Source organism: Mustela nigripes, chromosome X (assembly GCF_022355385.1).
Source record: "Mustela nigripes isolate SB6536 chromosome X, MUSNIG.SB6536, whole genome shotgun sequence".
Classification (NCBI taxonomy): Eukaryota; Metazoa; Chordata; class Mammalia; order Carnivora; family Mustelidae; genus Mustela; species Mustela nigripes.
This window is the reverse complement of record NC_081575.1, coordinates 32,738,239-32,751,745: the sequence shown is the minus strand read 5'-3', so window position 1 is coordinate 32,751,745 and position 13,507 is coordinate 32,738,239. Positions and strand designations below refer to the sequence as shown.

Here is a 13,507-nt window from a genome sequence, read left to right as displayed (position 1 = left end):
TTGTGTGACCAATATAAACTAGGACCAATATGAAACAAGAGTGTTAATGGTGAAGTAAGATACAACATAATTGTATGAAATTGTATCAACTTCCAGATATCTGAACATGAACTCTTTCCTGTGGGGCTACGCTGGAAATTATTTACACTAAAAATTCTTCTTTTGGTTGCAGATTTTACAAATCTGTATTGAACACCATGAATCCAAATATTAGTAGGATAAATACCTAAAATCTCAAGCAGTCTCAGAATTCCCAGTGATAAGTGTCCTGTTTTTCGTTTTCTTGGAGTAAAAACCCTATAATCCTTCAAGAACTTCTTGTCACTTGACTTCCTGACATTTGCTCTATCTTCTAATCTTCCATTGTTTTGTACCTCCAAAGCAAATTATATTCAAAGCTGTACAGGGGCACCTGGGTGGCTCAATTGGTTGAGCCTCTGACTTTTGGTTTCAGCTCAGGTCATGAACTCAGGGTCGTGGGGTTGAGCCCTGCATTAGGGTCCATGCTCAGTGTAGAGTCAGCTTCAGATTCTCTCTCTCTCTCTCTCCCCGTGTGCTCCTCCCCCTACTTGTGCACATGCTCCCTCTCTCTCTCTGTAAAACAAATAAAGAAGTAAATAAATAAACAAAGCCGTACAATGTATTGTTATTTTTCTGTCCTTTTAGGGGTCTCAGGGAGAGGTTGAGTAGATGAGTCCCTCAATCAAAGCCAAATAATCATTTGTTTTTTTATTTTCTCTGAATTTATGGGTAGTTTTTGAGAGATGTTCTTTTGGCCCCTTCCCTCTCTCTTCGTTGTAGACACAAACAATGAGGTGTTGCTTTTCCCCACCTCCATTCTCCAACTTTGAGAGTTTGTCTTATTTGAATTAATCATACAAAAGCTTCTATGCTGCCTGGAGCAGGGACTTGACTATAGCTTCATCAGTAAAATAAAGTATCAATAAAATTGGATGGCAACAAGAAATTAAGGCTCAAACAGGCAAAACCAGTGGAGAGAATGATTTGGAGGACTCATCAGTCTGGCTTCTAGAATGGTTATACCTGCTATAGAATTTCCCAGAGCTGAAGTGGAATATGCTCCCAGTTACCAGTTTTCCTGGTCTGATTGTATAATCACCAAGCCAGATTTCTTCTATTGGTATTGGGAAGGAGATAGAGAGGATGCTTTAAATAAGGAACACAGCTTTATAGTCATTGAAAAGTGGTATATCCTTATTATAAAATAATACAGTAGCAGTCAAGGTGGTATATCAGATTTGTGAGAATTTTCTAAAAGATTTTATTTATTTATTTATTTATTTATTTATTTATAGAACAGAGAGAAAGAACATGAGTTGGGGGAGGGACAAAGGAAGAGGGAGAGAATCAAGCAGACTCTGTGCTGAGTCTGATTCAGACTGATTCTGATACAGAACCTGATTCAAGGCTTGATCTCATGACCCTGAGATCATGACCTGAGTGTAAATCAAGAGTCAGATGTTTAACCAACTGAGCCACCCAGGTGCCCCTAGATTTGTGAGAATTTTGTTGGTGTGACTCAATCTCTGAAAGCCTGGGATGTTTGAAAAAGTTCTTGTTCTGGACTTCAAGACTAATGAGAGCCAATCTGACAACATCTCTCCCCAAACATCCTCATTACCTAACAGTGATGCTTAAATATTGCTAAGACAAGTGGCCAGTTTGGTGTATTTAATTAATTGGCCATTTTGGATAATTTAATCAAGCTAATTGTAAGAAAGGGCCAAATTCCTTTACCCACTTAGGTCCTGTAGCTGGAAGTGTGAAATTTATTGACAAAAGACAGATTAAATACAGCCAGAGTTTACTAACATGTGCATTAGGCATACACGTGGAAAACTCAGTGATGAGTAACTCAAAGTGGTGGGCAGAACTTGGGCTTGTATAGCATCTTAACAAAAGAACAACAAATTTATAGTGAAGGGACAAAAGAAAAGGGGTTTAGGCTTTTAAAGTGGCAAGCTGTAAGAAGGTAAACATATGGAGAAAATGAATAGAAGTTAGGAATTTTTAGTAAGATTTGTTATGTAGATTCTTTTTGGTGTCCATCTTTGGGCTGTTGATAGTCTAGAGCTGTTAGTCATTAAGAGTTCTGTCCTTGGGGCGCCTGGGTGGTTCAGTGGGTTAAGCCTCTGCCTTCGGCTCGGGTCATGATCTCAGGGTCCTGGGATCGAGCCCCGCATCGGGCTCTCTGTTTGGCAGGGAGGCTGCTCCCTCCTCTCTCTCTCTCTCTGCCTGCCTCTCTGCCTACTTGTGATTTCTCTCTGTCAAATAAATAAATAAAATCTTAAAAAAAAAAAAGTTCTGTCCTTGGGATGCCTGGGTGGCTCAGAGGGTTAATCCTCTGCCTTTGGCTCAGGTCATGATCTCAGGGTCCTGGGATCAAGCCCCACATTGGGCTCTCTGCTCAGTGGGGAGTCTGCATCCCCCTCTCTCTCTGCCTGCCTCTCTGCCTACTTGTGATCTCTCTTTGCCTCTATCAAATAAATAAATAAAGTCCTAAAAAAAAAAAACTAATAGTTTTTTAAAAAAGAGTTCTGTCCTTTAGGGTAAAGGAAAGAGAGACATATTTACAAATTCATATCCTGCTTTCAGGCAAATAGAAGGAGGACAGACAGTTTTTCTTCTGTCTGCTTCTGCTCAATTTTCTCTAGCTTAAAATAATCCTTATACCAAAGTGGCATATTTTGTATAGTATATTATAACACCCTACCTAATCAATTGAATCAGTCAGATAAGTAGGGGGAAATGCCAGATCAGTTAAGTGAATGTAAACTAAAAATAAAGACAATTATCAATTTTTAATTTTTCTATCAGTTGGGTTACACAGCATTGAGATGCTATGTGGTAGAACTCAGGTGCCTCTGTGAGATCCTGGTTTGAACGTGATGCTCAGGCCTGCAGATGCCTTTGGGGCAAAGGGAAATTGGAACTCTTCCTTCTCCTTATGTTCTTGGGACCAGATTCAGCTGGAGACAACTGGTCTCAGGAATGTACTGAATCAGACATCTATTCATTTCACCACATGGATTCCACCTTATTAACTGATTTATATCCCTCTCAGTTACTCTCTATATGATGCCTAAGCAGAGAATTGGATGCAAACAATTACTCATATTGGCCATTTTGCTGAATTTTTAGGCTAGTTTCTGCAAAATGAATAATCTGTTAGCTCTTTTTCACTTGCTTTCATCCTGATGTTATTGTTCTCATTGTATTGGAAACTAAAGAGAGGCACAAAGAGAATCTGGAAAGACATATCAATAATGAGCAATCTTCTTAACTATCCTCCTTTCAGGGATATTCAGGTCTGTAAAAAATACAGTGACAATTAAAATAAAGCTCCCTTATGGGTAAGTGAATTGAAAAAGATTGGTGTTAAGTCTGTATGTGGGTATCTTTCTGTGTGTATGCATGCGTGTGTGCGTGTGGCTCATGCACACACGCATGGTTATAGAACTTGGTAGAAATGGAAATGCTATTGGTCTGGATAGGGACTCAGGTGGCTGGGGTGGGGGATTATAAATGACCTTAAAAAACTTAAGCTGAAAAAGATGGTCCCCACACATTTAATTATTCCATAATCTGCACTTCTAATCCTCACCTATAGAACCAGGGCATTATATCCTGACTTTAGCACTTAGTAATTCCTGTTCTCCTTCAAAGCCTCATCTGTGTGTATGAGTGGGCGTGAGAGGGACAAATCAGATTTTTTTTTTTTCTGAACTCTGTGTCCTTCTAGCAGAGGAGAAAGTCCTTTTAAAAACCTGGTCGTTTAAATTTTACTGTTAAGTAATCTCATGATAAATAATAGGTATTCACTAGAAAAAAATTAAAGTGATTTACCATTGTTTAATTCTGCTAGCCAAGCCGCACTTGCCCTGAAGAGCTGCATAATTTATTCAAATGACCTGGGGCTTTTAAAGTCAATCTTCCAGCAGAAAAATTACCCCCTGTCCCCAGGAGAGTGAATTTTTTTGCATTGTACGGCTTTCCTATGACTGACATTTATTTGACTCACAAGTGTATTTACGTTGTTGGCTTAACTCAGAGTTCTTTGCCGAATCAATAATATGCTGTATTTCTTGCTTCAAGTGGTGTCAATATTATTGTTATTTCTTTAAAAAAAAAAAAACTTTTCCCCTTAGTTCCCTGCAGTTACAAAGTTTTTCTTTGAGTTGTGAAAATTTTTGCTTCTAAAATTATGAGGAAGCCGAGTAAATGTTCTTTTAATCTTCTGGGAAATGTGTGCCTCTTTAAACTTTATTTACGTCAGAACTTACTGTAATGAAGGACAAAAGCTCTAGACAAGGTCCCCTGCTCCTCGGGGGTGTTCAAGGCTAGGTCTCCCAGAGGCGAGCCTGCAGTTTGTTCTCAAACGTTTATAGCTTACCTCCTGGCTGTTTCTTTGCAACCGGCTCGAGAGGGGGCTAGAAATAGAGCAGGGTGGGAATCTGACCCGACCCACGGTGACCACTCAGGGGGCTCTGGCCTGGAAAATTCCCCTGTATGTGGCAAAAACAAACATTAGAAATGGAGGGAGAAACTAGGCTTAAACAAAGAGTGAAACCAGTTCCTGTTGCATCTCTCCTGCCGATAACCATATGTGCCCGCTCCTTCGTTTCCCAGACATCAGCGCTCCATCATCTGGACAGAACCTCCACCTGAGTCTGTCCAGAGCATAAGAAAAAAATATTTTTAAATGTGACACAGTGGTATGTATGTATCTTAGGAGCATTTCCTCAACGTGCAAACTCAGTCTAACCGAAAGAATCACCAAGTGTGGTGGTGTGCAAACCTTCGAATCCTACTGTATTTTTCTGGTCCCACGTGCCACAGGACTGACTGCAATATGGGGAATGAAATTAAGGAAAATCTGTTCTCCCATATAACAATCCTTCAAACTCTTTCCCCCTCCTTTAGTGTTTTTGTGACAGCGTGTGAATGATCGGCTGGGGCCTTTTGTAAATGTCACATGCTTTCTGTTTGCCAGGACAAAGAACAAGAGGAAAGGGCCAGCGAGGGCTTATTCCATTAACATGGAGGTTAAGAGCATGGACTCTGTCATGAGATTGAGTCCGTTAAAATTCAGATGCCCTAGGGCGCCTGGGTGGCTCAGTGGGTTAAGCCTCGGCCTTTGGCTCAGGTCATGATCTCAGGGTCCTGGGATAGAGTCCCGCATCGGGCTCTCTGCTCAGCAGGGAGCCTGCTTCCTCCTCTTTCTCTCTCTGCCTGCCTTCCTGCCTACTTGTGATCTCTGTTTGTCAAATAAATAAAATCTTAAAAAAAAATTCAGATGTCCTTCATTTAATAGCTAGGTGACCTCAGGGAAGTCATTTAACCTCAGTGAGCCCTATCTTCCCGATTTGGATAATGGAAGTAATAGCAAGAATTTATAATGGCATCTACCATACGGGAAGCATGGTTGCAGGCACCTTCAATGTATTAGCTCATTTAATTTTCAAAACTCTGTGATGTAGGTAATTAACATCATCCCCATTTCTCAGATGAGAAAGACAGACATGGAGAAGGAAAGGATCTTGGCCAAGGTCACAGGCTAAGGAAGTGGGTACAGCTGAGCTTGTGGTCTGGCATTTATATCCTGAAGGCCATGTACAGGCCAGTACATTTCATTGGTACAGGCCAGTACATTTCATTGGCTCTTTCTGAAATTACTGAACACTCAGCATAGTGTTTGGCACTTAGAGTTTATTGTTGGCTGTTAGTCTCACTGCTGTCCCCAGTTCTGATCTTTCTTTCTTTTGTCACACTTGCTCCTATGGGACTGGTCTGTAAGGTTGGTCATCCTCACCAAAAAAAAAAAAAAGAAAGAAAGAAAGAAAGAAAGAAAAACCAACAGTGATCTGAGCCGTGGTGGTTGCCTGATCCTTCTTCACCTTTGTGGGCTTTGTGTTTAAATCTCAAACAGGACAGGGACCTATGAAAGGAGGCACTATTTGCTAATACCTCTTTTCGAAGACATGAAAATTATATGCCTCCTATCACCACCTCTCCAGCAACCAGCCAACAAAAATTGCTTGAAGCAAGGGAGAAGTTTTAGAAAGTTCAGACTTCGAGTAAAGTCGCTACTGTACTTTAACGAATAGAGGTAAAAATCTCAAAAAGTAATGAAGGTGATAACAGACATTGGTGGATAAAGGTCGCTTCTACTAGAATAAATTTTCTATTCTCCACTCCTTAACTCGCCTTAGAATGTCAGTATCAGGGAAAAAGAAAGAGAAAATTCTGCAAATAATTATATTCTTCTTTTAAAGTAAGCCACTGATTTCAAAATTCTCTAACACATTTGTGGAAACTTCATTTTTTTGTTTGAGATTTATTTGAATGAGCTGTTATGATTGGAGACAGTGAGAATTTCAGATTAATGTTTTGCAGCCAAAAAAAAAAAAAAAAAAACCTCTCTGGAAAGCTGGCAAGTGTTCATAAGTCAGCCCTAGAATTATGTAGGTTGAAGGCTCCCAGTGGACAGACCGAACATATAAGAAGGAAACCAGAGATCTAGTGCTATTACGTCCCCGAGTCTAAGGGAACGAATAAGCACAGAATTAAAAGCATTCTTCAGCCTGAATTTTTAAGGTAGGTCTGCACAATTTCTATGTACTGTATTTGGAGAGTAGAACATACATTAAGTGAAAGTGCTTTTTTATGGATGAACTTTCCCTTTTTCCCTGTATTTTAACACTGTATTTTGTAAAACTCCTAAATTCTTTCACTGCTGTTTCTCTTACAGGAGTGCGCTTAGGAACTGGGCAAGCTGATTTATGATAACTAAGTTTTAAACTCCAACGACCAGTAAGTCTTCGAGCGGGTTTATTTGAGATTCTTTCATGATACTTTGTTAGGTCAAGATGATGAGAGAATGCACTTTAGACAAAAATGATAACTTTGCTGTTTACTAGGAGATTCTTTGGTGATTGTGCTGTTCATTGAGTCGTTTCTATGTATTTTGAAACTATCAAAAGTAATAGTCTTCCCTTTACTGTGTTTATTTCCAGCTAATTTTCTTTTGTCTTAAAGTAATGCTGCTCCTAAAAACCAAACCAAACCAAACCCAGTATCACAAAAACCTGCGCCCTGATTATGACATTTGAGAGCCATACAACACTGTTCCTATTTTGTTGTGTTAAAAGTGAAATGATAGCAAACAAAAATGATACAATTAGCTCATGATTCATCATTGACGTTCAATTCTTATTTCACTGAGCAATCAAAACGATTTCTGCTTGACTCTAAATCAGATTTGGCTATTTTTTTCCCCTTGTTCTTTTCCTAATTGAAAAAGAAAATGGATTTCCTTTTAAGCAGATTAAACATCTAGATCGAAAACTAGTGGTCTCTATTAAAATGCGAACAGGGGGCTTTTAGAAATATGTACCTACTCCAGAGCTCCCTGCTAATGATATTATTATTGTGGAAACAATGGAAAAGTAGAAGTAAAGGAATTTGGATTAAATTAGTAAAAAAACCAGCCCTACCCCCCCAAGTTAATATGTTCTTTTTGCATATTCTCTTGCAGTCTTTTGTGCACTTACTTATTTTTTCCATAGCTTATGTTACTTATATTTTCCATAGCTGTAATGATTTGTACATAATTAGTTACTTGAAATAAGGCATTTCTCTATGCAACAACGGACAGCAATGTGGTTTCTAGAAAGTATGCAGCCTGAGAGATGTGCTTAGGTGTTTTTGAAATAGTAACTTTTCTTCTTTCTTGACTCCTTCTCATTTGTTTCCCCTATTTCTTACCCACACTAAACTTTTGAACTATTGATTTTCTTGAAGGCTTCTGAAAATATGATAGAAACAGTGGGCAAGAGAGAGTTTTGTCTAGCATTTTCAGTCCCTGAGGCTGATAGGTCTTACCTGCTTGGTACTGTTGAGGAGATTCCCTTTTCTTCTTCAAGAAGCAAAATCCTCTCTTATTTCACAAGGCATGGCTGTGCTTCCCAGTGTTTTCCTATAATCACTCACCTTTTCCTTTTTTTTTTTTTTGCTTTCAACAAACTTTCAAAATGTTAATGATTTCATAATGTCCTACACTCTGTATGTTTACTGGGAGTTCCATTTTTTTTTTTAATTTTCACAGAAGGCATAAGAAGTGGGAACCACTGAGCTTGCAGTATGAAGAACAACGTCAGCCTTGCCACCATCAGCAAAAACATTACCAACAGTCTTCACTTCGGACTCGTGAACTTCATCGGCAATGAGTCAACCTTTAACTGTTCACATAAGCCATCAGATAAGCATTTAGATGCAATTCCTATCCTCTACTATATTATTTTTGTGATTGGATTTCTTGTCAATACTATTGTGGTTACGCTGTTCTGTTGTCAAAAGGGTCCCAAAAAGGTGTCCAGCATTTACATCTTCAACCTGGCTGTGGCTGACTTGCTGCTGTTGGCCACTCTTCCTCTCTGGGCCACCTATTACTCTTACAGATATGACTGGCTCTTTGGACCTGTGATGTGCAAAGTGTTTGGTTCTTTCCTGACCCTGAACATGTTTGCAAGCATTTTTTTTATCACCTGCATGAGCGTTGATAGGTACCAGTCTGTCATCTATCCCTTTCTGTCTCAGAGGAGAAATCCCTGGCAAGCGTCTTATATTGTTCCCCTTGTTTGGTGTATGGCCTGTCTGTCCTCATTGCCAACATTCTATTTCCGAGATGTCCGAACCATTGAGTATTTGGGAGTGAACGCCTGCATTATGGCCTTCCCCCCAGAGAAATATGCCCAATGGTCAGCTGGGATTGCCTTAATGAAAAATATCCTTGGTTTTATTATCCCTTTAATATTCATAGCCACATGCTATTTCGGAATCAGAAAACACTTACTGAAGACCAATAGCTATGGGAAGAACAGAATAACTCGTGACCAGGTCCTGAAGATGGCAGCTGCTGTTGTCCTCGCGTTCATCATCTGTTGGCTCCCCTTCCACGTTCTGACCTTCCTGGATGCTCTGGCCTGGATGGGTGTCATTAATAGCTGTGAAGTTATAGCAGTCATTGACCTGGCACTTCCTTTTGCCATCCTCCTGGGATTCACCAACAGCTGCATTAATCCCTTTCTGTATTGTTTTGTTGGTAACCGGTTCCAACAGAAGCTCCGCCGTGTGTTTAGGGTTCCAATTACTTGGCTCCAAGGCAAGCGAGAGAGTGTGTCATGCCGAAAAAACAGCTCCCTTAGAGAAATGGAGACCTTTGTGTCTTAAACACCAGAGTGGAATGCGTGTTCGCAACACGGCTACTTGGTTCGAGGGCCCCCTGAATGATCGTTCAAAATGCCTTTAGTCAAGGAGTAAGTTTCTCCCTTCATGTAATCTCTTCTCACTCTCCCAGAACAGGAAGCCAAATGGACCTCAAGTGTCACCCAGTGACTTTCAGGAATGGCCTGTTTCCTTCAGTTTCTGGGTAACAATAGTGTCATTGGGAGGACAGAACCATGACCTCGAAGTCACTCAGGAGTTCTCTCCAATGATAAGTAATAGCAAATTGTGACTGGTGATTTGGGGTTTCAGATTTCTCCCTGACAGACGCTGAAGTTGGTTGTTGTTGTTGGTGGTTTTTATATTCATTTTCATCAGGCTTTTCTCTTGAACCGAAGCCAGTTTTTTTTTTTTTTAACTCATCGCATTAGTTACAAGACATCATGCTAAGAAACATGAGCATTTCTAAGTGAAGTACACTACAGTAGATTATTCAGTCTCTAAACATATGCCTTTTACTTTAAAAATACTATAAATAATAAATATTTACATTTTATTTGAGCACAGGTTGATATTTAACATATAGCTACATATTGAGTAGAGCTAGGAATGTAGATCAGATCACCTGTACTCCTGCATTTATCTTACTTTTATGGTTAGAGGAAGTAGAATATATAATAACATAGATTTGAGATTAACAAATATTTGAGTCTTCACTAAACTCTGAATATATGCTCTTTAGAACTTTCTATCCATTTTAATTATTGTTTGAAGATTTCTATGTTCTCTGACAATTTTTTGAAGATAATAACTAAACACCGTGTCGTGTTATAAAATGTAAAGGTCACTTTTTACATCCTTGACCTTTTGGTGCTTTGATATATAGGAAGTTGACTTGTCTTTTATTATTGATGCTTTGGTTCTGGGTGGCTTCCCAAAATATCTGGAGGGCTTCTTTAACTCATTAGTTTGTAATCAACCTTTATCAGACATGGGAAAAAGTTATGCCAGAATGGAGTTTTGATACCCAGGGAGACAAAGAGATCTAGCAAATGATAAGTTTGGTGTCATACACAAAAACCTACCTGTCAGGGCAGTGCGATGTGTCTTTGAAGGTAGAGGCCATGGGGTGGTCTGAACATACACCTATGGCTTCTGTTTCTTCCGGATTTTATAGGATTGTGTGACACTCTCTTAAATCAGTCGCTGGTCCATGAATCTCCTTTTCCACACTATTAGAACTCCTGTCAGAGAAGTACCTGAAACTGACGGAGTTACCTACAGTTTACTTAAGAGTATGAGTCCTAATTTTAGAAGTTAGACATTTCATTCAGTACCAGCCCCACATTATACCAGGTTGTCTAGCACCTTTCTAGACCAACGCTGACCTCTGATGTAGACACAGAGTTTCAAAGACTTCATGTGTCTGCCAGGTTCCAGGGCTATAGATTAAAGCGTTCTCTCACCCCACTTTCTGGGAAATGCCTACTTTCATGTAATCTATGATTATCAACAAAATAAATAGCTAAATGTGTAACCAACTCTAACTTCATATTTTAAATAATTTTGTAAAACATTACATTACACATTACATATAAATAAAATCTTTAATTGGAAGATGATGTGTACTTACTTTTTGTTTTAAAAAATATTTATTTATTTGAGAAGGAGAGAGTGGGGAGGAGGGCCAGAGGGAGAGGGAGAAAATCCCAAGCAGACTCCACACTGAGCATGGAGTCTGATGCGGGTCTCAATCTCACAACCCTCAGATCATGACCTGAGCTGAAATCAAGAGCTGGATACTTCACTGACTGAGCCACCTAGGTGCCTTGTACTTCTCTTTTTTAAAAATTTTATTTTAACTACTCCCAAGTATAGATTCTCACCTTCTGTTGTATCTGTATCGTCCTTACAGTCGCTACTGATACTTTTTAATCTCGGTCCCCATCATTCCTTATCTGGTTTCTTCATGCACTCTTCTAAGTCTCTGTCTCTTGAGTCTTCAACCATAATTTCTTATTAATTATGAAAAGGAAGTCCAGATTGTCTATCAGCAAGATCATAAGAGATCTGATCCTTCCCAGCCTCCCCGGCTTTTTCTCTCTCTGCCATCTCCCTCTTACACTCTGTGTTCAAGCATCCCAAAAGGACTTACTGCTTTTTTAAGGCCCAATGTTCTTTCATGCCATCTGCTTTTGTTCCCACAACTCTGTCTTCCTGAACACCCCTCCAGTCATTCCCACCCCAAGGGTCCTTCATTTAACTGATGAACTCCTACTCAGCCTTCATCATTGAGCTCATGTCGATTCCTTTACCACAATAGTATTTACTATACTAATTATAATACAACCCCCCTTGCTCCCCTGGCAGCTCCCTCAATAAAGAGAATTTTCTAGTTCTTGGGATGTTAAGCCTGTCTTCCACTTCTATAGGAAGTGGCCAGTATTGAGCCTGAAGTGGTTCTCTGAGGTTTAGACTTTTCTGGGACTAAGAAGAAATTTCATTCAAAAAGGTGCAGTGTGAACATGGGAACTCTGACTGTAGAAATGTCCAAAGGTATAAATGTCCTCTTTTCTCTTTGCAAATGTAAATTTCAGGTAAGTTTCTCAGACAGCAAATGAAATTATTCTTCTCATTTGGTTCTATCTCCAGGTTTTATCTGATCCCCTTCCTTTTTCTATGGGCCCTCCTTTATGTACCTCACCTGTGCAATGCCCAAGAGGCTATTAATAATTACAATAGCTCCTATTAGGTGAGCATTATATGCTATATACTATGATACATATTTTTTATGAATTTTCCCATTTTATTCCCACAAAGACTCGGTCATTCTCATTTTACAAATGAGGACACTGAGGCTCAAATGAGTCCCTACAAATCTCGAAATTTGGCTCTGACAGCTGATCTGAGTAATCCCAACAGCAGTATTTAGTGGTTTAAATATGGATCCTAAACTACCAAGCAGATATTTCAGAGATGGTCTCCAAACCTCATTATTTGCACATCCCTGACCACAGCAGTCCAAGAACTGTGGGAAGGTGGCATATTTGCACCTGTGGAGAAAAGGAGAGGAGGCAGATGTATGGGGCTTTCTCCCTTATTCTCCACTGCCCTTTTCTTGTGCTCCATGTTGTACAGAATTGCATGAAGTAACTGCTACCCCCTGCTGACCCCTTTACCCTATACATAAAGCAAAACAGTCACCTCAAACATTTCTTTTGAGCAACAAAAAAAATTAAGCTCTGTGAAATGATATTATATGGGATTCCCAGAGAAATTAGTCTCTTGCAATTTGCAGAAGGTTCTGCATTTTTATTATGGGACGGGAAGTATTAATTCTTTCTATATTTTGTGTCCCTAAATTAATCCTACTGAACAGAATGTCTTGGAAAAATTCCCCTTTTTTCCTGCTCTTTTGAGGTCTATATCTAAATGAGAGACATTCTGAGGGAAAGCACACTGTATTTTAACTTTTTTTCTTTTTACCCCATAAGGACCCCAGAGTGGGAAACTGTTTGGTGGTCTCACATATCAACAAAAGAAAAATCCGATACTGACAAGTTGAAGTAACCACATGTGTTGACTGAAACAAGAAAGGGCTGAGGTATTGAGGAAAGTGTAGAATTTAATTTTTTGTTAATTACTAAACTGTATCAGTAATAATGACTCATATAAAATAACAGAAACTCACATGCCATCACTAAAAATAATCACTTTCCCTGCAAAAGGTCAGTGGCATATAGCTGAGTTGACTAGCCTTCTACACGTTCATGCTTACTTGCACAAACATACCTATGAAGGGTTAACAACCTCAGAAAGAAAATTCTTCTGGGATGAGAGAATTCTTTTAAAAATGAGAAATAATTGGCATGTATTTCTTGCTAATAATCAGTGTTTTTCATTATTGAAAAATCTACCTATATAGGTTAAAAATTAGCCATAGAGATAATCACTGTTAGTAGCATGGGTTAAGATTACAGCTATACACATAGACACAGATATATACGTACTTGGTATATATTATTATAATATATTAATTTATTGTATCACATATACATGCATATGTACTATTTATTTTTATCTCTCTATTGGTATCCATATTTCTCTCTCTTTTCATCTATTATTGTAAGGACGTATTTAGCCAGAGGCTTCCATCAAGGTTAAAGAATAACCTTGTTGTTTAACCCTTAAACTGTCCCTGCTCCCCTTCCCCCAGGGGACTTATTTAAAAACAAGTCCCGGAAACCAGCCCCAGGTAACA

The 13,507-nt window shown here is 39.1% G+C and overlaps 1 protein-coding gene across 1 annotated transcript; it reads left to right on the top strand.

Annotated features, from left to right (window-relative positions):
- Positions 1 to 6,511: 6,511 nt before the first annotated feature.
- On the top strand, positions 6,512 to 10,843 carry AGTR2 (angiotensin II receptor type 2). The gene is made up of 3 exons (XM_059384656.1): positions 6,512 to 6,618; positions 6,773 to 6,834; positions 8,129 to 10,843. Exon 3 carries the CDS (start codon positions 8,164 to 8,166, stop codon positions 9,250 to 9,252), a length of 1,089 nt encoding a protein of 362 aa, XP_059240639.1. The 5' UTR covers positions 6,512 to 6,618; positions 6,773 to 6,834; positions 8,129 to 8,163; the 3' UTR covers positions 9,253 to 10,843.
- The last annotated feature ends 2,664 nt before the right edge of the window (positions 10,844 to 13,507 follow it).

Excerpts from the sequence above, each read along its gene's own strand:
- AGTR2 (XM_059384656.1), top strand. The coding sequence starts at position 8,164 with ATGAAGAACAACGTCAGCCTTGCCACCATCAGCAAAAACATTACCAAC.